Here is a 26,965-nt window from a genome sequence, read left to right on the forward strand (position 1 = left end):
ACACACACACACACACACACACACACACACACACACACACACACACACACACACACACACACACACACACACACACACACACACAGGAACTCGCTTGCCCGCATTTGGAATTACTTATAAAAGCAAACATGGGCCAACACATGACACAGCACTGGGGTTGACAAAGCAGACCTGGCATTCACACACACTGGAAACACTTCCTTTGTGTATGCAGATGGCTTTAATCTCATCTGAATGTGTCAGTGCCGCGAATGAGGGGACAAGCGTGTGTGTGTGTGTGTGTGTGTGTAAGTGTGTGTATGTGTACTGTAATTAGTGAACCTTTTAATTTACCCTATAGAGAAGGTACAACCTTTCAAGGAGCTAAAGAATCTAAGGGCAACACAAACACACTTGCAGTACACACACACCCTACTTGCATCTTCATTCCTGTTTAATGAGTGTCAAACTGCCCATCCCAATAAGGAGTCCCATGGGTGGAAATTAAAGGAGGAGTAAAGAAAGAGAAAAGGCACCATAAAACCAGATAAAATCATCTCCTTTGTATCTCACAGAGAGTATGAAGTCAATGAAGCTCTGTGCTAGTTTATGATGGCTTTTCTTCACCGTGTAATAGTACTTTGCTCATCAGAAATTGACTGAATGGCGCTCGGAGGCCAACAAAGTGATTAACAATGGCTAAATGAAGCCTGGCAACAAAAAGCCAAACAATGACACACAGAGTCCCGACTAGAATGAACTGAGTTTCATAGGGTGGAGAGGGGGCAGGAAGAGTTGGGGGGAAACAGGGAGAGGAAAGAGAGTCATATAGTTTTAGTGAGGAACTGGAGGGGAGCTGAGCTGAGAAACAGCTGGAGCAGAAGAAGAAGAGGGGATGTGAACTCTTTCTGTCTGGGTTTCAGTCATCAGAGAGGAAAAAGAAGACAAATATATTTAAGGAGTGAAGGGTCTGGAGGATAGAAGAATGTGTTCATTTGTTGGATTTATGTTGTATGTCATAATTTTACCAACTTTTGTAGTGTCATGGAATTATGTAAATGACCAATGTTTTTTTTCTTCCAGTAGAGCTGCAAATAATGATTACTTTTAGCATTCATTAATCTGTTTACTATTCTTTCATCTTCCATTTCATATTTGCTTAATACATAACTCAAAAGATTGAATGTATTATCTCCATTTCAAATAGTTTCCAATCAATTAACCTTATTATTTCAGCGCCACGCCAAAACATGTATATTATATCTACCTCAATATGTAGTATTTTTCCTGCTCTGACAAAACTGTTAATTGTCCTTCACTAAGACATGAAACTTTGAACATCCCACAGCTTTTCGGAGTCTGTGGTTCAACTCATATTACTGATTATATAATTGCATAATTAGCTCTAATAGTTGAAAATGAGCTGTGTAGCTCTGGGAATAAAAAGAGAAACACTGTACATCATTGAGGCTTTCACTTTCTCCCTCCTCTTGTCCCAGGCCACATAGCTATCGTATCCTAGCAACATGCACAAAGAAGTCAGGCCACCACAAGGAGCAGGGAGTTCACTTTCTCTGTTTTTTGTAAGTCTCTCATACAGTATTTCTTCCTATGTCTACATCTGTCATCTTTATTTTTTCGATTTTTACGCTATGGTTATTTTTTGTGTTTGTCACTTTAATGCTCTTCCTTTACTTTCTCTCTGCAACCCTCTTTCAACCTTTCTCCCGCTCTGATTCTGGCACTGCCACGCCTGTTGCTGACACAGCAAACAGAGACAACCAGGGAGGTTTTCCTCTCTCTTTTTTTAAAGAGCGTCTGTGGGGTGAAATCATCCTGCGGACTGCCGGCTGCTGCTGGAAAAATCCACAGCAGGAATGTGGGACAATCTGACTTGGAATCCAAGCGGAGGACACAGGGCCAGAAAAGCCCTTTTCCGTCTAAAATTGACCTACTGATTAAATGGAAAACACCAAGTTTTCAGCCAGATTTATAACATTATTTGGGAATTGAGGAGGACACAGACACCACAAGTATCAATGTGTTCCTTTGAGCATTTTTCTATTAGTTTATGCATGACTCTGAGGTAGTTTGCAATAAGCCTTCCAAGAAAAAGAAAAGTATACTTTTAAACCATCAATTTATTTAAAAACAGCTTCAGATGAGGGACAACAGTGTAGTGATTTTAAGCTACATGCAACGTATTTAAATTTAAGTTTTTCTGTTTTCTAACAGAAACTCTTTTGACAAGTTTAAGAGTCTCACTTGTGAGGGTACATCGCTTTTCTTCATTTTTAAAATATCTTTGGGTTTAGGACTGTTGCACTGCACATGGGCAATTTCTCAATACATTATGACATTCAATGGATATGGATAATAAAAAAAAGGTTGCTTATTTGCTAATAAACAAATGATAGGATAGGATGACCATGACTTACAATGGTGCCCGGACCTCTTGAAAACAGGAAATGTAAGAGAATATATGACCTTTTCGTTACACAGAGCTGACAGCAAGATCGGAAAACATGGGATGCTAGAAACACACCCACACACACACTCTCATTGACAAGGTGAGAGACACAGAGTATGAATCTTGAGCCAGAGATTGACAGAGTAGTTTTCCTTCTGTTATGGCCTGCTATTGTTGTTCTTAGCTGCATTGGAAACTCTGTAGTCCCACTTGAGGTCATGGACTCATCGCTGGTACAGTACAAGACAAACTAAGTGTCATTCCAACACAAACAGTGGAAAAAGAACATTTAGCCTTTATCATTATGTCAAGAGGGTTGTGAATCAATCATATTGAAGCAACAACGATGAGGCAACTGTGTTTACACATTTTTCCATCAGCTCTGCCGGAAGAAATTCAGCGTTCTCAAATAATGAACTTCAACTGGTGACTTGTAGTTCAGCATCTAATGCAAATAGTTCAAGTCAATGTTAAAGCGGCAGTCATCAGTATAGAGCATTGTAGGGCACACAATAGATCGTACCAGTATGGCAAGCGTGGTGATAGTAGAAAGAGAAAAGAGAGGGTGGAAACCACACTAACCAGATTAGCGCCAGTCTCCAAATAGCCTTCGTCCGCTTCTTCCCCTACGCCCGACACAAACCTGACCTCTAGTTCAGACGACAACTCTTGACTTTTTGAGAGTCCATATGGGCTCATTTATACGAAGGTCGTGGTTTATTATAACCAATAGTGGGATGTATCAAATCGAAAAGTTACGCTGCATCTTTTTTGTATCCTGTTAACTAATGATACAGAATGTTGAGTATGCTGTGCACTTAAAAATGCAAGAATACAAACTAAAAAGTCATTTTTGAGTATGTGTGATGATGAAAATGATATTGAATGGCATCTTAACATTGGTGATTGGGCCTTTTTCCATAGATACATCTTCAGAAAATGTCTGCAGTACTTAGGTCATCTAACAATTCGAAAGGTTGGGGGTTTGATTGTACCGCCTGGGGTAAACATGTCAAGATAATTAACCAATCAGCTCCTGATGCATGTGTGTGATCCTGCCTCTGTATGAATGTGGGGGAAACCCACCTTGATCAAAAAAAATGCTATTACTTACTAATGTTGATGGCATCACGTTGATGCAGAATTGACTCTTCAATAGTCTAATGTATTACAACTAAAATAGCCATCATGTCTGCAATGCTCTCAAACACATAACTCGCAGAAAAGGCTATCCAGCAGATGCCAGCTCTACATAGTGGCAACTTGCCTTAATGAATGCCAACCTCATTTAAATCCTTGAATGAAATGCTAGAATTAGCTGCCAGTGCTGACTGTGCCAAAGACTTTTGAAAGAATGCTGCTCTTCTCCATCTAATATGCCACATGAGAGCAGTTCTTAATACAGATTCAGTGTGCAATCAACCAGTGAATAAATCAGCAGTCTCTAACAGGATTGGCTAAAATCCTCCCTGACCTCATTCCTTTAACTCTCAAGGAACGGAAGACAGGATTTAGAGAGAAGGCAAACTGAAGCTTTAAATGGGAAACAGAGGTTATCAACCTTTGACTTGAACATACAAATTGAATTTGAAAATTCATTTCAAATTGGTCTCATCTTGTCGCAGTGACAGGTAAATCCTTGGGAGTCTTGCGCAATTTTATTCTTTATTTAAATTCCTAAATATAATGGCTTGTAAAATAGTGAAGATTGGCAGTGAATTTAGGAATTTACAATGTGGCTTGTGGTCGTAAACGGCTGCTCTGAATCAGTAAACCTTCACACAGTATCAATGTGGCAAAGAAGAAAAATCCACAGGAAAACTAAAAATATGTTTCGAGCTTAGAACCAATAACCTTAACTTGAGCTCTAAGTTGTATTTTTACATTTCTTTTATCTGGGCATTTTTTTTACCAAAACTGCATTACAGTCACTGGTGATAGGTGCACAAATAAGGATTCCCTGTTGCTCAGAATCAGAATCAGAATCTTTGCTACATATGATAATTTACTAGATATTGTAGGGTTTAAAGATGTTTTGATCGGACTAAATCAGACATGGAAATGATCGACACACATGTACAGATATTTATATGGTCAGCACTTGTAGCTCTTTTTTTTTACTTAAAGTTTTCCCAGGTTTAAAGTCACCGCCCTCTTTATTTCCTTTGTCGTAGCGCTGGGAAGTTTGAAACAGGAATTGCCAAACAAGAACAGGAAGAGGAAGTAGGTTCTTCATCCAGACTGGTTTCCAGCCAGAAAAACTCAACCCAAACGCTGACATGGGAACATTCTGTTTTATTATAGCACAGGAAATGTCTCATGGACTCGGGTGTCAAAACGTTTATTGAGAATGACTGACCGATTGAACAATGTGAAACAAATAAAAAGATGAAATCCTTCAATTTTGAGGAGCAAGAAACATGCATGTTTAACGTTAAATAATTTCAATAATAAACAATGGAACAAGATTTCTGGGATCTGATATTTTTCAGATTCAGTGAACACATACCAGTCTAAATGACAACCACAAGGCAACCTTAAACTTGGCCCAGCACCAGTTAACCACTGAACAGAGAAGTCATTTCATTGTGTATCCAATGCCATCTGACATTAGCCAGCCAGCATAGCAAACCTGCCCCCAGCCCCCCTCTCCAAATCTAACTACCTTTTATGTGTTGTGGCAGAAGAGATTTGGCTGGAGGTGTTAGAGGTGTTTGGAAAAACTCAGCTTCAAACAGAATCCGGAAAGAAGGAATAAGAAATTGCACTTTGATCTAGATGTGAAGTCTAGCCTGCAAGTCTGCATTTTTAAACCCCCCTCTTTCTGTCTAATTCCCCCTCCCTCTTTCTCCTTATCCCTGGAGGCAGAGAAATATGTCTTTAATTAATATTCTGTGAGCTCCATGAATGAGCCTCGAAGTCATTCCCACCAACACCCAACCCCCAACCGACCCCCACTGTCACAGCACTGAAACCTCAAACTTTAGCAAACGAAACCGTATGCAGACCCAGCCCCTCCCTGCTGAAAGCGCTCTTTCCACTCCTCTTTAATTGTTAATCCTATAACTTACCATGCTTAACGTGCAGAATTTGACACGTTTAGCAATTATCTCCTAACATGCATCTGTGCTTGAGGGGGGAAAAAACTCAGGGGGAAATTTGCAAATGTGTGAATGTGCTGACTTTTGTGTGGCCATAGTTTCAAGGCAAACTGATGAGGCAAGTGTGTGTCTCAGCGTACACGTTTTCATGCTGGTGTGCTACGCATGCATGTGTGAGCAAGCTGTCTCTGACACCTGCTGCAGCCTTAGGCAAGCTGCTGCAGGGTTAATAAAGGCCGGGAGCCAAGTCACTACATAATGGTGGAGTAATGTTGCTTTAACATTATGGTGTTATGTTACTGAAATGATGAAAAATGGGGGATATTGGCACACATTTCCAAAGTTTCTTCTAGAATTAGATTTATGGTATTATGGTATTGGAGAAAAACATTAAAACCTTAGCCAATCCAGAAGAACGTGTGAATGAAGTATTGCTGTTTTCAGGAAATAACAGAGATGATTAGTGAACAATAACCATCTGACAAGAACTTCTGAGAAAGCATGGTGGCAGTTTAGGTTTCACAAACACCAAGAGTAAATCCGAGCCACTGCAGGATTTAAATGTTTACGAAGAGGTGCGAGCTAGCGGGTCAGGGGACAGAAGGTTTGGGAGATAAAGGGACAGTGAGCAAAGAAAGCTTGTCGAGCGGGCTTCCTAGCTACCACAGCATGAAACAACTTCTGTCATATGAATTTATAACAAGAACATTGCTCTTATATTAAAAACAATGAGTAAATGTGGTGTTGAAACACTGAGGGATAAAACTGAATGTACTTACAGCAAACGGAAACAGGGCTGTACTTCCTTCACAATTTTTGCTTTTGCTTTTGTACCCTTCATCATGTTTCACACATTGTTAGTCTAGTTCTGACTCTCTACTCCAGGGGTACCCAACCTTTTTTGAACCAAGATCTACTTTTAAAGTTGATAGTGTGTCGAGATCTACCAAGCCATATCGAAAGCCATAGCGTAGCCACAATTAATTGTGCACCTACATAATAACACAATTTTCTGACACAAAGATCAAGTTTTCACAATAATAATACATTTATTGAAGTAAATGTACGTCGTGCAAAGAATAAGCACAAGTAGGCCTAGGACTGGCCTGTAACAACACAACAACATACAACCCAATTAATACAATGCCTAATTTAAGTTGGAAAAGTGGTTCTCTACCTTAGTGGGACTTCTGGCACTGAGAGGAGGAAGCTAGTCTCTCATAGTCCGGACAGTAGGAGCTGAGTGCCAGCCGTAATCAGGCTGCAAGGTGGTCATCAGTTATGGTGGATCTGTATTTTGACTAAATGATTTTCATATGTGAAAAGGCAGACTCACACAAATATGTTGATCCAAAAAGTGCAGTCAAATTTGTTGCAGTTTGTCTGAGGTTGGGGTACTTCTCTTTCTGCATTAGATTCCAGAATTGGACATTTGTGTCAGGTGTAGCTCTTGATTTGAGCTCAATGTCATTATTTAGTGTGAGGATCTCATTCTCAATAGCACCGCTATCCAGGTTGAAGAGTGATGCCACTTTGGGCATTATACAATCCACATCTATATTTTCCCCAAATGGAAAACTGAGAAAACTGACAACAGGCTCAATGGATCATCATAACGTACACTCTCAAGCTACGCACAGTCTTTGCCCTGACGCTTAAGTTCTGTGTGCATGTGCGGAAAGTTCCGCAGATCACACTGTTGCAACCTGCTTGATAGCAGCTGTAACTTGCTTTTAAAGGTGTTCACGGAGCTGATCATGTTGATGATGTGTTTGTTCTTACCCTGCAGCTCTAGATTCAAGTTATTGAGCTTGTCAGTCAGATCGCTAAGAAAGGCTAAATCCAAGAGCCACTGACTGTCTTCTAGCTGTGCATATTTGAACGTTTCAGAAATTCTTTAATTGAAGAGGGGCAACTTGCTCTTACTAACGATTCCATAAAAACCTGAAAAATATCTGTGCCTCTTGTGTGCCCTTTCAAAGGCAAAATGGTCAGCAGCTCTTCTTTTATACTCACATTGTCGAAAACCATTCTAATGAACACACACATCTGAGCCACATCCACAGCATCAGTGGATTCATCGAATTGCAGAGAAAAACACTCACATGTGTCAATATCATTCCTCAATTGCTGTTCAACATCCTCCACCATTCCCTCGCATCGCTGTGTAACAGAATTTCTTGATAGCTGCACATCCTGAATAGCAGACACTCGCCATCCTTGAAAGATTTCTTTCCTTTTGCAAGAACACAACAGACACAATAAGAAGCTATGGTTGCAGCCTTACTCGTGGTATTGTGCTGGTAAAAATGGACTGTTGTGCTGCTAGCTGCCTTTTCAATTCCTTGACTTTTCGGGCAGCAGTGGTGATTTAGCTGGGACGTTTGTATCGTAGCTCTTGTGGACCGTCTTGAAATGCCACTCCAAATTCCCTTTCTTTGGTAAAGCCACATTTGCACTGCAGATAAGACAGATGGACTTGGCATTCGAATACACGAAAAAAGAATCCTCCTCCCACTCTGAATGAAAATGATAAGTTTTAGATTTTTTAGCTTCTGCCGCCATGGTAGTATCCACTCGCTCTAGTCAAGCTTTTCGCGCCCTTCCGAGTCCTTAGTTACAACCTAGCAACCATACCCTGCGCGCGCAGATAGAAAGAAGCGCTTGAGATTTTTTCTTTGATTATGCCTGATCTACCTTACTATAGCTGTACAAATCTACACACTGCTTCACGCGATCAGCAGTACATTGTGCCTATTTAAGACGTTTTAAGTTGGAAGTTTTAATGTAGGCCTATTTTACACAACAGTAGGAGGATAGCCTACTCACAACATTTTCTCGCGATCGACTGGAACTCAGCCCGCGATCGACTGGAACTCAGCCTGCGATCGACTGGTAGACCGCGATCGACTGGTTGGGCACCCCTGCTCTAGTCTGTATGTTCTATCACACTGTGTTCTCCTAGAAGAAGGGGCCAAATAGTGCAAAATCTTACTTTGAATACAGTGTAGGCAAATTAATTAAAAACAACTAGAAGCCAAAAAATGTACCAATGCATCGAAAACAGCCTTTAGCCAAAAGAAACCGCAATTACTGACGTCAATGTGTATTGAGTAAAACAAAAACCTAAATTTATGACAGAAATACAAGACTAAACAATGTATCTAAAACAGGAGCTCGATTCACTGAAACTCTTGTGTCTCTTGAGGATCACACCACCAACAAAATCATTACTAATTGGCTGGTCTTATACACACATCGGATCTGTTGCAGAAATCACAGCTGAACCCTCCATTTTTTCTTGCTCTCGGTCTTTCTCCCAGTAGGACACTAAAAGCGGCCCTAAAGGCACCATCACACGCTTTATTAGCATCCAACCACACACACAGCCTCATTTTCTTTTCATTGGCCATTACAAAGTGTACAGATAGCACAGATAAAGAGAGAGTACATGCTCTGTCCTCTGATTCTATTACAGTCTTTTGTTACTGTAGCTATTAAACCCTCTCTTCGCTCTGCCTCTGACTTCATTTACCCTATTTCTCTGTGTCTCTCTCTCTCTGTCAGGACAGATCACAGCAGCCTGGGGGATTTGCGGCCGAGTGGCTGCTGCTGGGTGGCTTGTGAGTTCAAGTCCTTCCTCTGAGGTCAGTGTGACACAGAGAGACAGAGAGAAACACAAAATATGATGGGATAGGGGATTTGAAACAGAGCAGGACAGCAAAAGAAACACTACGCTGCTAATGCATTCACACAGAATCTGGGAGGAACAAGCTATAAGTTAACCTTCATAGACATGATATACACTTTTTGCCTTGAGGCAGCGAAGATGTGCATTATGAATGCCATCCTTCTTTCTGTCGTTCTTGCAGGTTCATGACCCAAAAATGTCTATCTCGTCTCTATGAGATCACTGCAGAAAGGATTTGTATTATCTACTGCTTCATCCTGTCTGCCACAAATGCTATGAACCACATAAGAATGTCTACTGAAACGTTTACACTGATAAGAGATAGAATTAACAAATGCAGTTTTTTTTATCACACTGATCAATGGTTATTTCTTATTGGAATTGTAAAACTCCAGACTAAAAATACTCTCCCCATGTTCTGATAGGCACTTCCTTTTTGCAAAAAGCCTTGCAGACTTTTGTCACCTTTGTCTATACAAGGAAGTACACATGTACATATTGCGGCAGGACATAACACTTTGTCCTGTAGCAGCCTTAAACAAATAGTGTCCATTGTTAAGTTGAGCTGATTTTCTGAGTATAAGCTGCTGCAGATAACAAACCATTGTGAGAAACTAAACTTAACTGATACAAGCAAACAAGGGGTCTGAGACTATGCTAATGGTATACAAGCTATTACAGTTGTTTTGGCGTGCTAACATGGTGCAACCTTAGTATACTAAAGTGCAAACTTTGAAGATTTGGGTGGAAATAAAGCAATCAGCTGCTCTTATCTTATTTCTGCAATAGCCTGTAGTTCATTAAAATTGTATCCCAAAGAAAAACTCTACGAATTATACAGCTTAAGGGGGGCTACATCTCAAGGAAAGACTTCAAAACTGTCAAATCGAAGAAAGTAAGACAAAGAATTGGTTCAAAGAGAAGCTGAAGGGGAAATTCAACTCAATTTACACATTTGAATATGTTATCCATTTGGTTTATAGCAGTCTTATCATTAGCTTATTTAATGAAAAGCTGAATAGCTCCAATTAGCTGGAAATCAGATAAAGAGTTCAACATGTGATGGTCTGTTGACGGTTGGACTTTTGGGACCTACTACAGTATGCAAGACAAATGAGCTTTACATTATTGTGGTTTTGGTGTTGAAGTTGTGAGCCAGAAAATGTGCTTTCATCAACACATGATCCTTCACAATTCCTCTGAGAGCTTTGATTTCCACTGGATATCTCTCGGTATAAAGTCTTCAAGTTAAAATGTATTCTTTTTGCCAGCTGTGTGAAGCAGGAGTGATGTTAATGGTGATGGTTTAGTGTAATATTGCATTACAGTTCCCTGTACAAATTAAGATAAGCACAAATGACATAAATAAGAGACGGCAACATTCAAACAATGGTTTAATGATCATTTTTAAATAATGTAATTGTTTAGTTGATGCTGAGATGAACTGTGTATGTGTGATATCAAGAAATGTGCACTATTGGTGTCAAGCTTACATTTTTAAAGTTTTTTTTGTTTTGCTTTTGCTGTCTCCTCCTTTTCAATTTCTGCAATTTTTATCAAAGCCTTGCGCCCTCATTTCCCACTTCAAAAAGAAGCCACAACATAACAATTTACTTTGGGAAAGATTCTGTCAGTTTATATGAGGGTCTAAATTTAGAGAAGAAAGAACGTCCTTTGTGCCAACTCCCAGATATTCCATCTTGCTTGATGAGAAAAGTCATACATCATTCAAATTAAGAACAGACAAGTCAAACTGGCTTTCTGTGTAGGTACAACAGATGGCCATGATGCCACAATATCTAGAGAAAGAAACCTACCTTCTTTGCTCTGTCCCTTCGAGTGTGAGGCGGTTTACAGGGGTGGCAGGGGCAGTGGGTTAGACTTGTATATGTATTTAACCAAAGTGATTAAATAGTTTACAAAGCAGAATTCTTTTTAAAGATGTAACCCCCTAACTTTGCTCTTAAAGTGCACCTGATTAATGCCTTCAACTTAAAATTGTATATTTGTTTCTTCCTAGACGTACATGCCCTAGGATTACAAAACACTGTTAGTTCATCAGACGAGAGCATCATCCACTGCCACTAGCATCAACCACAGCCACCCCATAAACGGTCTGTAGTTGCTATAATTTCCCGCAGAGATGGACATAAATCCCTACCCCCTAAACTCAATCCCCTTCCACCTACACCAGCCGTAAACCCCCTGCTCTCTAGCGTTAATCTTAGCTTGCCCCTGTGACCCTGAGTCTCATCAGCGTCCCACTAACATCTGATCTCAACCAAAGGGCAGAGTAGGAAGATCCAAAATATCATTACAAAGTAAAATCCTGAGGAAGACAAAAAGAAAATCCTAAATGATAAAGAGTTTCCCTCATCCTGAGGGGGAAAAGCCAAAGCTACACATCAGGCCAAGTCAACAAATGTATCCCAGACAAAGAAACCAGACGCGTGAAAACAGACAGAATAGAGTGAGAACACACCTACAAGATTACCCCCACTAAGCCTGAGTTACGCCTGGCTTTGCACCAGGACACCTACCCCCCACACTACCCCTGCATGTGCGCGTGTATGTGGGTGAGTATGTGTACAGTAGTCATACAAAATGTGTGAGAGTGTGATAAAGAGCAAGGCATAAAGGGAAGACGGAGCGTTAACCTGGGGATTAAATAATCTTAGCAGGGGGTTATTTTTGGAGCAGGATGGGAGCTGAACGCAGACACGCACACCGTTAAATACACACACACACACACACACACACACACACACACACACAGACACACACACACACTTCCTTGCTCCCCATGCCAGTGGAGTGCGGTTTGTTTGGGTTGGCTTTGGGCAGCAATGTAGACGAGTCTTCTCCTCAGCCCTCTCTTGCACGTGCTCCGTCTCTTCCTTTCATGCACATAGACAGTTTAAATGTGTGCTGCAGACAGAAATATCAAAATGGGGTGAGCGTTAATAAGGGGAAAATGATGGCAGTGAGACATCATTTAAATACTGTAGGCCTTTATATAGGTTGTGACTGGAGGGCTGCCACTTTTAATCCCTCTACCAGCTTGAGAAATCTATGAGTTGGAAGTTGAGTAGTAGCCCGCTTTCTTTCCCCTACAACACTGCTTTTAGGGATCTAGTGTTGTAGATAGAAACAGTATAACTTACTGAAGTAGAACTGTTCATTTAAAGAGACGTACAATTCCCCAATTATGAAAATAAATTATGAAAAGATAAACTCAAACACAATTCAAATGTAAACCAGGTTGCTCTGCTATGCTTTATAGACTAAATATTTATTGAAAATGACTTCACAACTGGTCATTACCAATAGTCATATTGCATGTATGCTCACTTCGTAACAGGTTATTAATTTATAACTGCAGTTGTGTCCTAATGACAAATTGGAATTGTGCTGTGACTCTTTTTATTTGCCAAAGTTACAGAGATTGTGGGGCTACTAACAGTTTATGGTACAAACACGGTTCCTAATGGTGTTTTTTTTATTATTTTTTTATTTAGCGCATCTCTATTTAGGTTTTTACAACAAAACAAAAGTTGGTTCCATTACACTGATTTGAAACTTGACACTTGCAACGCTGCCTTCTTTGCATGTATTTGCACCACCTTTTTTTTGCATCACCTTTGAACATGACTGCTGCCTGTAAGCATTGTAAACCCAACTGTCTCACCATAAAAGAGGTCCCACTATAAGTCTTAGTTTACTTTCTCTCCTTTGTTTCCATCTATATGCCTTCACGTTTAAGACTGCTGACTCCCCACAACACCAAGACTGCATTGTCACTGCATTGTGTTCAATAATTCAATGCATCCAATCCTTGTTGAGAACAATTTTGCATCCATCCCTTAGCATGGATTTAATTTGGAAATGCACTTATCACATATGCATGTCTCAGAATCAGGACACATCTCATGATCTACCGACCGCTCGTATTTGTTCCAATCATATAATTTAACTAGTCTACTCTGTTTGCTTCGGATTGATGGCTGGTACGATTACTACATAGTGGGGATTTACTCATGTCTCGTCGTTAAAAAAATAACACAACCTCTGGCAAAACTAATCATAAGGCCTGGCCAGCAAGCGGTCATGCCTGCTATGGTACAAACTGAAACAATGGGAGTGATGGAGAGAGTTAAAGGCTCCTGCACTTCATTTAATATGCCTACACTCATTTGCCCTGACTTCTTCAATAATATCCAAGGAAGTTTTCTCTGAAAGCACTTATTTTAATGACAAGAAACTGAGCAACATCAGGGAGAGAAACAGGACGAGAGAGACTGTTGGAAAGAAGAATTGACAGGCATTTCCATGTCACATTGACAAAAAGGAAATGAGCACGGACAGGAGGTTGAGAAAAAGTTTAAAATGTGGAAATGTGTGTTTATTAGTAAAGTGGAAGGGAGAAAGAGCAGGAAGAGCAGGAGAAGGGCAAAGTAGAATCATTCTTTTGGAAGGTCTCCTTCAATGCCAGTCTGGCTGAACACAATAAGAGCGTTATCTGACGCTCTTTCATGACGTTTGAATACTGACAGCATATTAAGCTGTGATTTTGATATTACATTTTATATGGTAAACATTACCAGCTTCACACTATGCCTCAACGCCTTTATCAAAAATATCTATCGAGGGCTGGTGAAGGAAATTAGAGTTCGACTTCTCTAACGGAACAAGATCTCAAGCTGGAAAAGACAGCACAAAAAAAGGGAAAGATGTGATAGTGTTGCCAATAGGATCATACAAGATTTTGAGGATTTTACGAGGCTACTGAGGAGTAAGGATGTCATGATACCAGAAATATAGCTGACACCAATGACCAGGAAATTTCCCAACTGGATTCCAGTTCTGCGGCAAAAGAAAACATTGCCCATCCAAAAGAAAAATGTACAAGAGTATTAAACAATAGTCATTTTAACAAAAAGAGCTTGAATGCATTAAAAAATAACTCCGTTAATCAGCTGCCAACAGCTAATGTTTCCTATCTTTACTCCTGTTGATTTTACCATTGATTTGTAGTTCACAATGTAGTATCACCTATATCAATAAGAGGCTTTCATTCATTCCTTTTAAAAATCAAAAACAGTATTATCCCTCCAAACCAACAACAAACTGTTTTGACCTCAGACAGTGACCTCAAGACTTCCCAGTTCCCTTAGAAGTGGCTGGATACGAACACCACACTCGGTCTGACTTGTAACACTGGCTCTTCTCCCTTTGCTCTGACTCACTAGCTTTGAAGTGGAAGAAAATAGCTATTTTATCAACAACATGTGTCAGCATGTGTGAGAGTATGCCTTTTTGAAGCCACACCTGTTTAAATATCATAAAGTGTTCCATGGTAACATTTCTGGGCAACAATTTCTTCAAAGTTTTCTTTCTTGCTCAAGATGAGCAACTCAGAGCCACCACACCTATACTCCACCGCGGGCTGAGCGTTCCTAGTTCATTTTCACACACATCTTGAATTTGACACTGACAGCTCAACACTGAGGGCTAAGACGTTAATGATACCCTGGAGTTAAAGATTCACTTCATATAAATCTTCCTCTGACATCTCTTTTTTTCCTGTAGGGTAGCAGAGACCTGCATTTCATTGTCTTGGTATTCAATAATGAACCTTAGTCAGTAGTTTCCTGTTTGGGTAACCTTGCCATTATCACATTGAAACATATTTTTCTTTGACAACCAGCAAAGCATTCTGCAGTCATCCATGTCTTGTGACACTTTATGAAAAGTAACAACATCCAAAATCGAATAAAACATCCTGTCAGGTGTGTCACTGAAGATAAGGTGTATTGCCACCAAAACAATAATAAAAACAGTGGCTTTGTTAGCTTGGAACTAGAGAAAACACACAGTATGTACGTATGTAACCTTTGACCGTTCCTGGGGGCCTACTGGCAGTCAAATTAAAACACATCTGAAAACATTTCCTGAAGCTCTATTTCATTCCAGCTCTCAGTCAAATGAGTTCAGACTTGTCAAGACAATCAAAAGAATGGAAAAATGTCTTTTCCCTCCTAATTTGTATCATGTGCTCAGATGAACAGTTAATCATGATGTTTAAACAATATACATCCCTGATTTCTCCATTTCTAAACTTTCAGATTTTCTTTGAGTTAAACCCAAGCTTGACAATAACGTTTTTCTTACAAGAGGATGTAAGTTGAGTGTCAGGTAGAATAATTAAACAATAACCATCTATAACCATAATAAAAGCAGGATTTTAAGCAACTGTGAAATGAGAAGCTGTCTCTATTTTGACCAAAGTCCTGGTCTTATAAGAAGAAGAATAAGGCCAGCAGCTGCAGCAGTAACAGGAAACTAAAGTTCAAGTTGAGAACAATCTTTAATCAAGTTGGTTTTGATTGGATTACAAGAGACATTATCTCATCTCTATGGCAGACTGCTTCATTTATTTTCGGAAAATTAAACAGTTAGGACTGAGCCGTGCTTTTTCAATACATCACTGAAACTTCTTAAGAGGGTTTTTCTTACGTGCAGCTGCAAAAGCACAGGGTACAAACTGTCAGGTGGAACAAGGTGCAGCCAGGATTTTTCCTGTTTCAAGTTTCAAGTGACCTCAAATTACACACACAGTTTATTCCCCGACAATGACTCATCCATGGACCTTTTTTTGTTTTTTTCTCTCTTCTTCCTTATAATTTATAACCACATTAATATGTTTGAACAATTGATTTAGCAGGTATTTAATTTTCCTATGCACTCCATCGCTTCCCCTTAATGTCCCCCTGTAATCAAAGTGTGTTGTTGCGTCACACTGTTTGACCTTCACTGAACAGAATGATGCATGTGACTATAAAAGCTGTTTTCACATTTATCTGTTGAAGCGGGAAAGTTGTTCGGAGCTCGCCTTAAATGTTGGTTTGAGTCGTGTATATGTTTCTAACAAAGTAATTGAACCATTTGTTCAAAACCCAAACTATTTAAACACTTTTGAAGACACTTTTGAAAATGTGGATATTATCACCTAATGTGACAGAGTATTATGTTACCTATCCAATGCCGCAATCCCCAGCTTTTTTGAGCAATTATTGGCCAAGTTATGATGTTTTGAAAAAAGGGGTAAAAAAACTACAAAAAAATAGGATTTGGTTTTTGTCATTTTTGAAAAAAAATCCAAATTTTGAAAATGTGGATATTATCACCTAATGTGATATGCCTGGAGGGGGTCTTTAAAGAATGACCGCCTTGATTGGACAAGTTAGGATAATGATGAAGGAAACTTTTATTTTGAGGATTGAAAACAGTTCAACAAAAAAACATATATATTCTAAAAGGTTTTCATCGGCCAAAGTGTTTTTGCTGAAGAAATGTCACTGTACACGACAATACTCTCTCTTTTATAAAAAAAGATCAGCATTGGAGAAGTGGAGGTTGTCTATACCTTCTCTTTGAATAGAACTGTACTTTGTGGCTGAGCAGATACAGCACGAGTCATGTGTGTATTCATGTTCACACACCACACAGATGGGGATTGCAGTTCTGCAATTAACTTACTGCAAGTGTCAGAGGAGCATTTCCAACCCTCAGGGTGATGTAGCGGTTGTGCTGAACCTCAAAAGATTCAAATTTTAACACGTTGGTTTGAATCTCACTTCCTCTTTCACAGTTTTGTTTATTTTAATATGCGAAAATGTTGAAGTATAATTAATGTAATGCTCTAGCTTATTTATAACTACACCTTGAGAAAACAAATGCATTCCTCGTTAGTTCCTCTTTCAGTTCCTCTAAACACACATTCTTCTATCCAACCCAGTAAATCTCTTAGATCTACTTCTCTTGTTTCTCAAAAGATGTGCTTCACATTTAATATACAATCAAATGATTTGAAGATGGCGTGAAGACAGTATGAGAATAAATATGGGTGAGGGTTTGCATTTGTGAATGTTAGCAACAAAAATACCTGCTTTGAAAAAAAAAAGTGAAACTTCTTCTTGTTACATCTGCTTGTATATTCATGTTTAGGGCCTATAACGGAGAAAAATAAGTCCCATAATGTCATGATAGAAAACACAAAAGTAAGTGATACCATCGTGCATCTAGGGGCTGAGTCACTGTATCATTGTCGGGCAGTGTAACTGAATAAGCCCCCGAGCTAAAATATTTACCAGCTTCAGTCCAGCTGGAGTCCAGGGCCGATACTCCACATCAAAGATTCAGCTAATGAGATGAAGCGGCACACGGGCTGGAGATCTGCTTCTGTGGTGAGATTGTTAAGAGAAATGCAAGTTTTCGATCTGTGCACTATACTAATTACACATGCCATTTCTGCAACAACTCTGCCCGCTGAGAAATGCATTTTAAATACTCTCCATGACCCGATGTATGACCCTAATAGATTTTTAATGAGCTTATTAATTATAGAGGTATTCAGTAACATAGCTGTTCTTAAAGAATGCAAGTTTCCCCCCCTTAACCACAGTTACTCTGTAAATCTAAAAATAGCGCATATGCATAATGCAAAATGCTGATGTACTAGAACAAAAGAGCAAATCCCAATGTGCCCATGTGGAGTGATTTCCACACAGACACAAGTAGAACACAGAAAGTCCCGAGCCAGACATTCATCAAGTAAAAAAAGCCAAACACCTGCTGCTTTCTTAACTGTGGAGCTTTGCTGTGTTTGGTACATGTTTTATCCTTGCAAATTGAAAATCTTGTGGCTATCAAATGTAAGAGTCAGACCAACATTCAACACATAAAAAAAAAAAAAAGGACTATGAAAATAAATATTATTCAGGGCTCTAGTCTGCAGTCCCATCCTTTGCAGTAAACGAGCACTTACACCATAAAATCAGAATTACTGGTGAATCCACAGTTTTTAAAGGATAAATACACATTTTCTTTGATGCAATGATGTTAAAAGTCAGTGACCACATGTGTGCAGCTGTGTGTGTGTGTGTGTGTGTGTGTGTGTGTGTGTGTGTGAGACAGTCTGCCCTGACAAAGGCGGAGGCAACAATAGCTCCAGCGCTAGGCTGAGTCGTGCCCTAATTTCCTTCTCCTCCGCGCTACGTCACGGCTAGAGGAAGACCCCCAACCCCCACTGTGCTGTACTGCAGTGGCATCGTGCCACACACACACACACACACACAAACGAACGTGTACACTGAGCGCATACACCATGTTCTTATGAACCGCAATAAACTGGTATAATAAGGAACACACATGTTTCGGATGTGTGAATGTAGGTTTTCTGCTGCATGCAGAAAACCTACATTCACACATCCTCATTTTCTCTTTGTTTGTAGGAGGGATGTTTTCAGAGGAATGCCTTCAGACAGTGACACTCTGAATCGCAGTTCTCTTCCCGATTATTGCTCCTCCATCCTCCTTCCCCTCCTGTTTTGCGCTCCGCAACTCACATTGCTGGGTCCTCTATAGGCGGGTAGAAAATAAGGCCATGTCGGCTTTTGAACAGCATTGTGAAAACACCCCCACCTCTTTTTCTCTTTCTTTTGCCCCTTGGCACATACTCTTCCCTTTGCTCTGAACCTTTTTAAACTGAGGGTTCCCTCCCTCCATCAGCCATAATTGAGAATTAGTTATGGTGTGGTGTGCATTTGTGGGTGTGTGACCCTCATCTATCAGCACAGTTGACAGTTGAGCCATGAAGGACTGCTATTACCCTCCTTATTACCCACCAGCAGCACGGTGGGTGGCTGCAGGAGAACACAGACAGAAGATAGAGAGAAGAAGATCGAGAGTGATATGGATCGAACTGGCGCATGCTCCATCTCAGGGAATTCCCACTTCTCATAATGAGAGAAGTTTTACACAAAAGCTCTTACAGCCTGCAGCTTGTTTGTGAGGTTGCTAAGGGCAGTAAATGGTTCAATTTGAAACCAGAGTCAAAGTCTGAAAACAAAGCCATTATCAAGGCAGTGCTAATAGGTGGAGGGATGTTTTCAAGCAGTAACCGGCCGCACAGAGCAGAGCTGCACATGCTTTAACAAGGTGTGAGCTTTCAGAGTCAAGCCTTTAATATATGTACCGCAATTTATAGTGCGGGATAAGCAGTTAACTGTGTTATTTTAAAAAGTGATCTATATGACAAAATAACATGTCACGATTTTTACTGTAATAAGCGTGCACAACTGTGCCTCACAATCTGATTACTACATGTCTTAGTGGTAGAATGACTCGGACATTGCTCATTCCAGGAAGAAGTGCTGTCAGTGCAGTGGAGGATGACCTCATCGTGAAAAATGAGTCCATGAAAGCGGAATCCTGGGTCTCCAAGCTAGTGATATGCATTGACTGTGTATAGATACAGCTTTTAGCATTCTTTCATTACTAAAATAATGGGTTGTTCAATTGTTTTTTTCATAAATCAATGATCTACTGGAAGATCTGCGTGTCTGCTTTACTTTTGGTTAAATTGTAAAAGGGTTTTGAAGGTGGATTCTAGTATTTCTGTTCTTAAAACACACTTACCACATATTCAGATATTCTTGTTTTCAAAAACTTGCATTGTTTTACAGCATACAGCAGATATGGTGTGGTGTTTTACAAATTACACCAAGATATTTAGGTCAAATTAACTAGTGTTGATGAAATATAGAAAAAGAGGGGAATGCATCAAAACGACGGCACAGAATCCACCTCGGGCACATTGAACAGAAGACGTACAAAATGTTCTCCTGAGCCATGTGACGTGAACTTTGAAGAAACTCCACTGCTCTTTACACTTTCAGCTAATAAGATGGCAACATCATGTGTCAGTGTCACATACACACAGAGTGTCGTTTCCCCTCACAGCACCAGAGAGATTCAAGCCTGCAATTAGGGTTTGCTTGGCTGATTGAGCCGTGTCATGTTGGATGTGGAGCTGAGAGCCAATTTTTCTACAGGCTCCATAATAACCAGCTAGCTCTGCCCTTAAATGACATCTGGCAAACACACATATGCGAGTGTGCATCTATAGCAGCTCTAACGTGTGTGTGTGTGTGTGTGTGTGTGTGTGTGTGTGTGTGTGTGTGTGTGTGTGTGTGTGTGTGTGTGTGTGTGTGTGTGTGTGTGTGAGTGTGTGTGTGTCAACTTGTTGAATTGCTACATAAACCAAGTTGGCACCCACAAACAGGATGAAGCTGCTAGACATTTGCGATAGCTGTGTGAAACGTTCTCTATTCGTTACAAAACTGAGACAGTGAAACAGAAAAGCCTTAGGTTAGTTGATTCAGAAAAAATAAAAAGATAAATGAAATTCCTGAAAAAAATCTATATTCTTTATTAAACCAGTGCAAACATCCCAGAAAGTGGTCACTTCTATAAAACAATCATATTACAACTTAAGAGCAATGCCTTGGTATAAATCTATATAAATTATTATATAAAAAATTGACAGCCTCTTATATCTTTCCACCAGTCTATATAATCATCACATAGACATAGCAGCTACATACCAACAGGCTTTAATAAGTCCACACTAACACTGTAACACTATAAAAATCCTAAGTAGCAGGCTATAAATGTTTCACTTTCTCCTTCGGTGGTAACATTGATGTAGTCATTACCAAAAACACATGTGAAAGCTGTCAGGAAGTTTTGGGGCTCCTCCTCCTTCAGCAGCAATTAAAATCTGACAAAACACGAGGGGCTTCCCAGGACACTCACACATCCTCTCCATGCCTCAGGAACAGTAGAGGAGGGGTGTTGAAAGATGCAGCAGGTTGGATTTTACAGTGCAGCTGAACAGTCCTGTTAGAAAAGAGTTTTTGCAACTGATTCATCCAATGTGCCAGCAAAGGGCAACAACACTGTGTTGTACAGGTATAAAAAGATTAGCTGGGAACATCTGCTGATTTGCTCTTTGTTAGGCGTCATCCTGCTTACAATGGCACAGAACAAGCAAATGACTCTCACTCTCATCGCAACCGCAGAGAGTCAGGCCATGCTGTTTGATTTCTAGACCTCACCAATGGACAAAAGCTGAATTGTTTTTATAGCCACACATCAGCTGACCAAGCTCTGTGGGGACAGAAGACTGAGCTTGTTTCTTTCTTTTTTTATTTAAAAAAAGAAAGGTACAGCCGATAACACAGGGTGGAAAGTTCAGGCTAGGCAGCAGGCTGAACTTTCCAGGATTTTACTGTCAGTCTGCTTATACCTACAGTATCAGCAGTGCAGGTACAGTGTTGACCCAACCAAACACACCTTTTACACACAGTGTACTAGCAGCTGCCAGTGTTGTTACTGCAAGGGTGGAAAGAGTTGAGAATCTATGAATGACACAAATGTAATATCTATTCATCTGTCTCTTTTCAAGCCAAACCAAATGCATTAAAAATGTGTAAGCTTGACAGGATGGAAACAGTCTAGCTAACATTAAGACCAATAGTTAATCCACCAATGAAAACCTCTACATTTACATTGGTAACAATAATTTTAAAAAGCGTGTATCCATATTCAAATGCAATTACTCAGTCAAGCACATAAAACTTATACATTATTTGAAATATCTTGCTATACAATCCAGTCCGACACTACTATGAAACCCCGCAAGAAGAAAATCAAAGCCTAACCTAACAGCTGTTCATTCACATCGTTAAAAACTAAAAAAGCAAACTTGTTGTCACCTCTTCTAATAAATTATAACAACTAATTAACAACAACGGCACAGCCTGTGAGTAAAAAATACACTACACACTCTTATTCCTTCTAAAAGGCCTTATATTGAAAGCTGATGGGAACAAATGTGCTGACAGCTACAAGGCTCACTCAAATTCACCCGCCTTGCCTCTTAACTTCACTTCTTTATCAAGAACACACACACACACACACACACACACACACACACACACACACACACACACACACACACACACACACACACACACACACACACACACACACACACACACACTAAGCTTTTCATGTAATGCCAATGTAACTGAGATAAGACTTCCAGAACAATCTCTTTCCCAGACATACACCTAAAGGCATCTCAACTTTATCAAAGCCATTTCATCATTCTGACACAGCCACATGCACCAGAAAACATGGACTGCATCGATGAGTCTATTATAAGACACATTTCAACCTCCACTTACTTTTCAGAGCCTGGATCAGTGCCTTGCCATCTTTTATCAGCTCCTTGATGAACTTGTTGGTCTTGTCCAGCTCCAGTTCGTGGGATTTGAGTCTCTCCCTGAACTGGGGACTGTCCAGGTAGCAGTCACTGAACTCCAGAGCAGGTAGTCCCATCTTCTTCTCCAACACCACCAGCCTCGACACAACCTGAACGACCCGGCAATAAGCTCCGACGGGAGAAGGAAGAGCAAGAGGAGGAGGAGGAGGGAGGAAACCCTGAGCTACTACTGCTGCCTCTGTTGCTGGAAATGATGGAAAATCCAATTACAGCATGTAAACAACGGGGCGGAGAGGTATCCGACAGCAATGCCTACCTACATAACCTTGCTTTTCTTCTGTAAAGGCAAACACTCAACTTGCCACAAGCAAGGGTCCTCCTATTTCTTTCAGGGAGGCAGCTACAGCAGCAGTCCGACACGGCATCCAATTAAATGAAATAAAAAGTAGCAGAGTAAGTGTGTTGCAGTGGGGTTAAAAGCAAAAAAAAAGCACTTGCTCAGGTTAACCAGTGCTGCATTCCTCTCGACCAACTCATTGTGGACCGGACAGAGTCAACCCAGGGCGAGGAGGGCGGGAGGGAGACAGCAAAAAAAACAAAACTAGCCTCGTAAATGCGGTGTCTTCCCTGGGCGGTTTTAAATGCACTGCTTTCTCCACAGCCCCGCTCAACTGAGCGCTGCAGAGTGTAATCAACCTACCCGGACACGGATAATCCCTGATTGATGCCTCTTGCGGCCAATACAATAGCCGGATTGAAGAAATGACCCTTTAGGGGGCGGGAGTGCGGTTTGCTACTCCAAAACAGAAACAAAAAAAGCGAGGAGGACTCACTCTGTTTCTAAAAATGGTGTTCCTGGAAATAGTTGATGCTGCTGCAGACCATCAATGGCTCCATGGATTCTTCAAAGTTTTTCAACTTCTTATTCCGAAGGGTTCCCCAAATAAGAAATGAAGATTTATTTTATTTTGACCTCCATGTAAGCGCTTGTATTTATTGGATTTTTTATGTATATTTCCATAGAATCGACAACGGTATAACCACAAATCTCTGAGTGTGTACTTAAAGACACAGTGCTTTGTGCAAGCTAAATGATAACATTGGTATAATTAAGTTGACATTTCATTGTGCCAAGAAAGAAAGAAAGAAAGAAAGGGGCCAATCAAAATCAGATGCAATCATCATCTTGGTACAATGAATCTCACTAGGGGTCTACCCTAAGCAATTTGAAAATTCAGGAAATAATAATTGTTTGCATTCAAGAGGTCACCTGCCACTTTGACCTAATCAACTGGGGAAAAAACAGCATAAGAATCAGCACACCATATACAACCTTTAGCAATGTTAGTCCTTCTCACACAATTACTTTGGATACATACAATAATCTGAGAGGATCTGAGTGAATCAAGGAAGAAAGTTGGACTACATTTATTCGAAAATCAAGTAAACATAACCATTAACATTTGAGGATTGTGATCCCCAGTCAGTGGCAGCACAGTTAGAAAGAACAGAGCATGCAAGGCTTTTGAGTACTACATCTTCCCATCAATACACAATCTTTGCATGCATCGAGCCGGGAGCCTGGTTGGTGGGAGGAGACGCTGATGTCATTTTAGCCAAAACGGGGAATTTCTGTGCAGCAAAAAATCTGCCTTGGATTAAACCTGCTGTCACTCTCTGATGCCCTCTCTTGGCGTAAAGCTGCACTGAAACCTTTTCCTATTTGGTGTCTAACATTTATTTACTTTTTTCCCTTTAAAATGAGTTTGTTTTATATTTGAGCTAATGTAGCCTTTTAGGACAAATGCAATATTATGATGTATTGTTTTTATATTCTTGTTGCAGCCTTACTTGCCATAAAATATGGCATATTTTTGTTTAGGTGTTTTAATTAACATGCATGTTATTGATATATATAAAGTTTGTGGTTATTATGCTAAAACAGCTCAGATTTAGCTGTGCTACTTCCTCTTCCAAAGCACAGCACACCTGGTCCCTTACGACTTTATAATCATTCATCTAAAATAGAACACAAATGTTCCTTTGCCGTGTTGAAATAACATAACTTCTTGGGACTTGTGTATTGAAAACATGTTTCATAAGCCATCTTTTCTACAAATACAAATTGATGCTTTAAATAACATGTCAAATTAATGTTTAGCCATCACACACAATTAGTCTCTCTATGAGCTCATTTACCGTGGTGGATCTACATTACAGGAAATCTCGATTATAGGATAATCTAATGTTTCATAAATAGACTTCTCAATGAAAATGACTTGATTAAAAAAAGATTTTCCATTCATTAGTATCACTGAATGAATTAAAAGATGGTGTCTTTAATCATTAACTCTGCTAACATGGTTTATGGTCATCAACATGCTGTTAATTGGACTGTTCTTGCCCTTTTTTAATTTGATCCTCTGCATCATCCTCTCTCACAGGAAGCTTCCTGTTAGAGAACAATAACCAAATTATGGACAGCTAAAAATATGTTTGCACATTTCCATTTCCTCTTTAGAAACACGAAGAAAACCACAGCGGACAAGCCCAGTTCTTTAGCCCTTCCCAACTTTGATATCCTTCAACTTAAGTCACCTGAAAGTTAAGGGAAATGTCCGCATTATAGAACCACCTCACATTTATAATATCAATCTATATTCTATTTATGTTAAAGTGCACTCAAAAGCCAACATTAAAATACAGAAAAACAGCATGCCTGCACATTAAGATAAGATAAGAAGTACTTTATTAATCCCAAACTGGGAAATATTCAATCATGTTAAACATATTTTGCTTTACTAGAATTCCAAATATAGATCTGGAGTTTAAAAAAAGCTTGTGGGTCTGGTATAAATCATGAAGTTCCATTTTACCCCAACAAGGCGCCATTCACATCCTTCTTTCTCCTGCTCATATTCTCATTTCATTCACCCATATTTCTATATCACTCACATCCAGTATATCATTATTTTATCTCCCCTTTTCCTCCCACAGACGAGCAAGGTCAGAGTGAGATCCACTTTCAAATTCTTAGCCAGAAGTGCTTCCTCTATAGTGAGTCAGAGGATGTCCTTCAGCCCAAAGACAGCCAGAGGCAGTTGGCGCAGAAAAAAACAGGACACTGCTACTGAAATAAGTACAGTCGTTGTAAAGCAATTTGTCTCCCGATATAAAGAGTGCATACCGGAGCATAAGTGCAGATTGAGATCCACAGAAACCCAATTCAAATACCTTGTACTGTATGTCCAAACTTACTTGGCAATTAAAGCTGATTCTGGTTAATATTTTTAAAATCACATTTTATTATATGTAATGTAATAAGTATTATTACTTATTATAGGTCGAAGCGGTAAGTATCACCACGTGTTTTTAATAAGTATTGACATGCAATCATAAGGACAATGTCTTCCTGCAACAACATGCTTTCATGGATTTAGGTAACATTTTTGCTTTGATAGATTCTGGCCTGTGGCAAAAAGGTACATATGATAATAAAACGAAGAGCTTTATCAGTCCAAGGCTACTTTTCAGGCATCTGGCTTCAGTGAAGACATAAAGTAACATAGTGGTTGGCAGGATCGTGGCAGGTTAGACATACAGAGACATGAAGTCCACCTCAAACATATGATAGGCATTCTCTAGCCATCGTACATGAAACAGAAGTGGTGCATATTAAAAGTCTAAGGAACATTTACAACTTTACAATATTAAGTACTTTGAATAATTACTAATTGTATGTTCATTCATAGAATAAAACTACAACTGCAGGACAGAACTAACACAATTAACAATAAGCTATAAAATACATGTATTACATCAGACGTTATAACCCTTTCCCTCATTTCAACTTGGTTGAGTCCAATATAGATAACAGCAAAGCACAGTGATATCTCTCTGTGACATATTGGTGACTTAGTGCCGAGCAGGAAAGAGAATATCCAAACACACCTCAGCACATGCTGCACATTCAACAGCTTATATGTTTGAATTATCATTTAAATAATGTGTTGCTATGTCAGCATTGTGCGGGGGAAAGCAATGTCTACGTTTTAAGATTATATGAACTAAAGTGTCAGTGTCTGTGTATACAGTAACATTTAATTGTGTTTTTACTTAAATGTTGTGGGGGTGTCTTACAATCCAAGTGTGTTACAAATTGTGAAAAGGGAACTTTAATCAGATTTGTGTATTGTGATAGTTGACTTATTCTGCCATCTCCTGGTATTTTGAGGTAAAACAGCTACTGTATTTCCAAAAAGCCTAAGAAGCTTGTTGCTAAACAGTCGAGAGAAAGTATAAGCATTTCTCTTTGGCAGTTAAGTCACTCTTTAATTCCTGCACATTCTAAATCTTACAGCACTTACAACTTAGAAAGTATGATTGGTTTTGAAATGCAGATATGGAATGAATTATACAGAGAGAAGAAGTAACCATTTGAGATAGAGGCGAAACAACCACTATGAATAGTCTCTTTGTACATTATTACCAGTATCTCAATGGCTTTTTTTTATGAGGAGCTGTTGGCTCACTTCTGTTTGGGCCCCAGTAATGAAAAATGAATCTACGTAGCAGAGAGAAAGTTAAAGAAG

General features: G+C 39.7%; 1 protein-coding gene across 2 annotated transcripts in view; it reads right to left on the minus strand.

Annotated features, from left to right (window-relative positions):
• LOC134872117 (rho GTPase-activating protein 26-like) overlaps positions 1 to 23,040 on the minus strand; it is a 72,882-nt gene extending 49,842 nt beyond the window's left edge. Inside the window, exons 1-2 of one of the 2 annotated variants that reach the window (XM_063895269.1) lie at positions 22,690 to 23,040; positions 22,336 to 22,617 (exon numbers count right to left, since the gene is read on the minus strand). In XM_063895269.1, the coding sequence (XP_063751339.1) occupies positions 22,336 to 22,489 (154 nt within the window). In that variant the 5' untranslated portion in view covers positions 22,490 to 22,617; positions 22,690 to 23,040. Of the gene's footprint in view, positions 1 to 22,335 lie in introns of both variants that reach the window. The other variant, XM_063895268.1, reaches the window with a different exon arrangement.
• Between the last annotated feature and the right edge of the window lie 3,925 nt (positions 23,041 to 26,965).

The sequence above is a fragment of the Eleginops maclovinus genome, chromosome 11 (genome assembly GCF_036324505.1).
Source record: "Eleginops maclovinus isolate JMC-PN-2008 ecotype Puerto Natales chromosome 11, JC_Emac_rtc_rv5, whole genome shotgun sequence".
NCBI classification, from domain to species: Eukaryota; Metazoa; Chordata; class Actinopteri; order Perciformes; family Eleginopidae; genus Eleginops; species Eleginops maclovinus.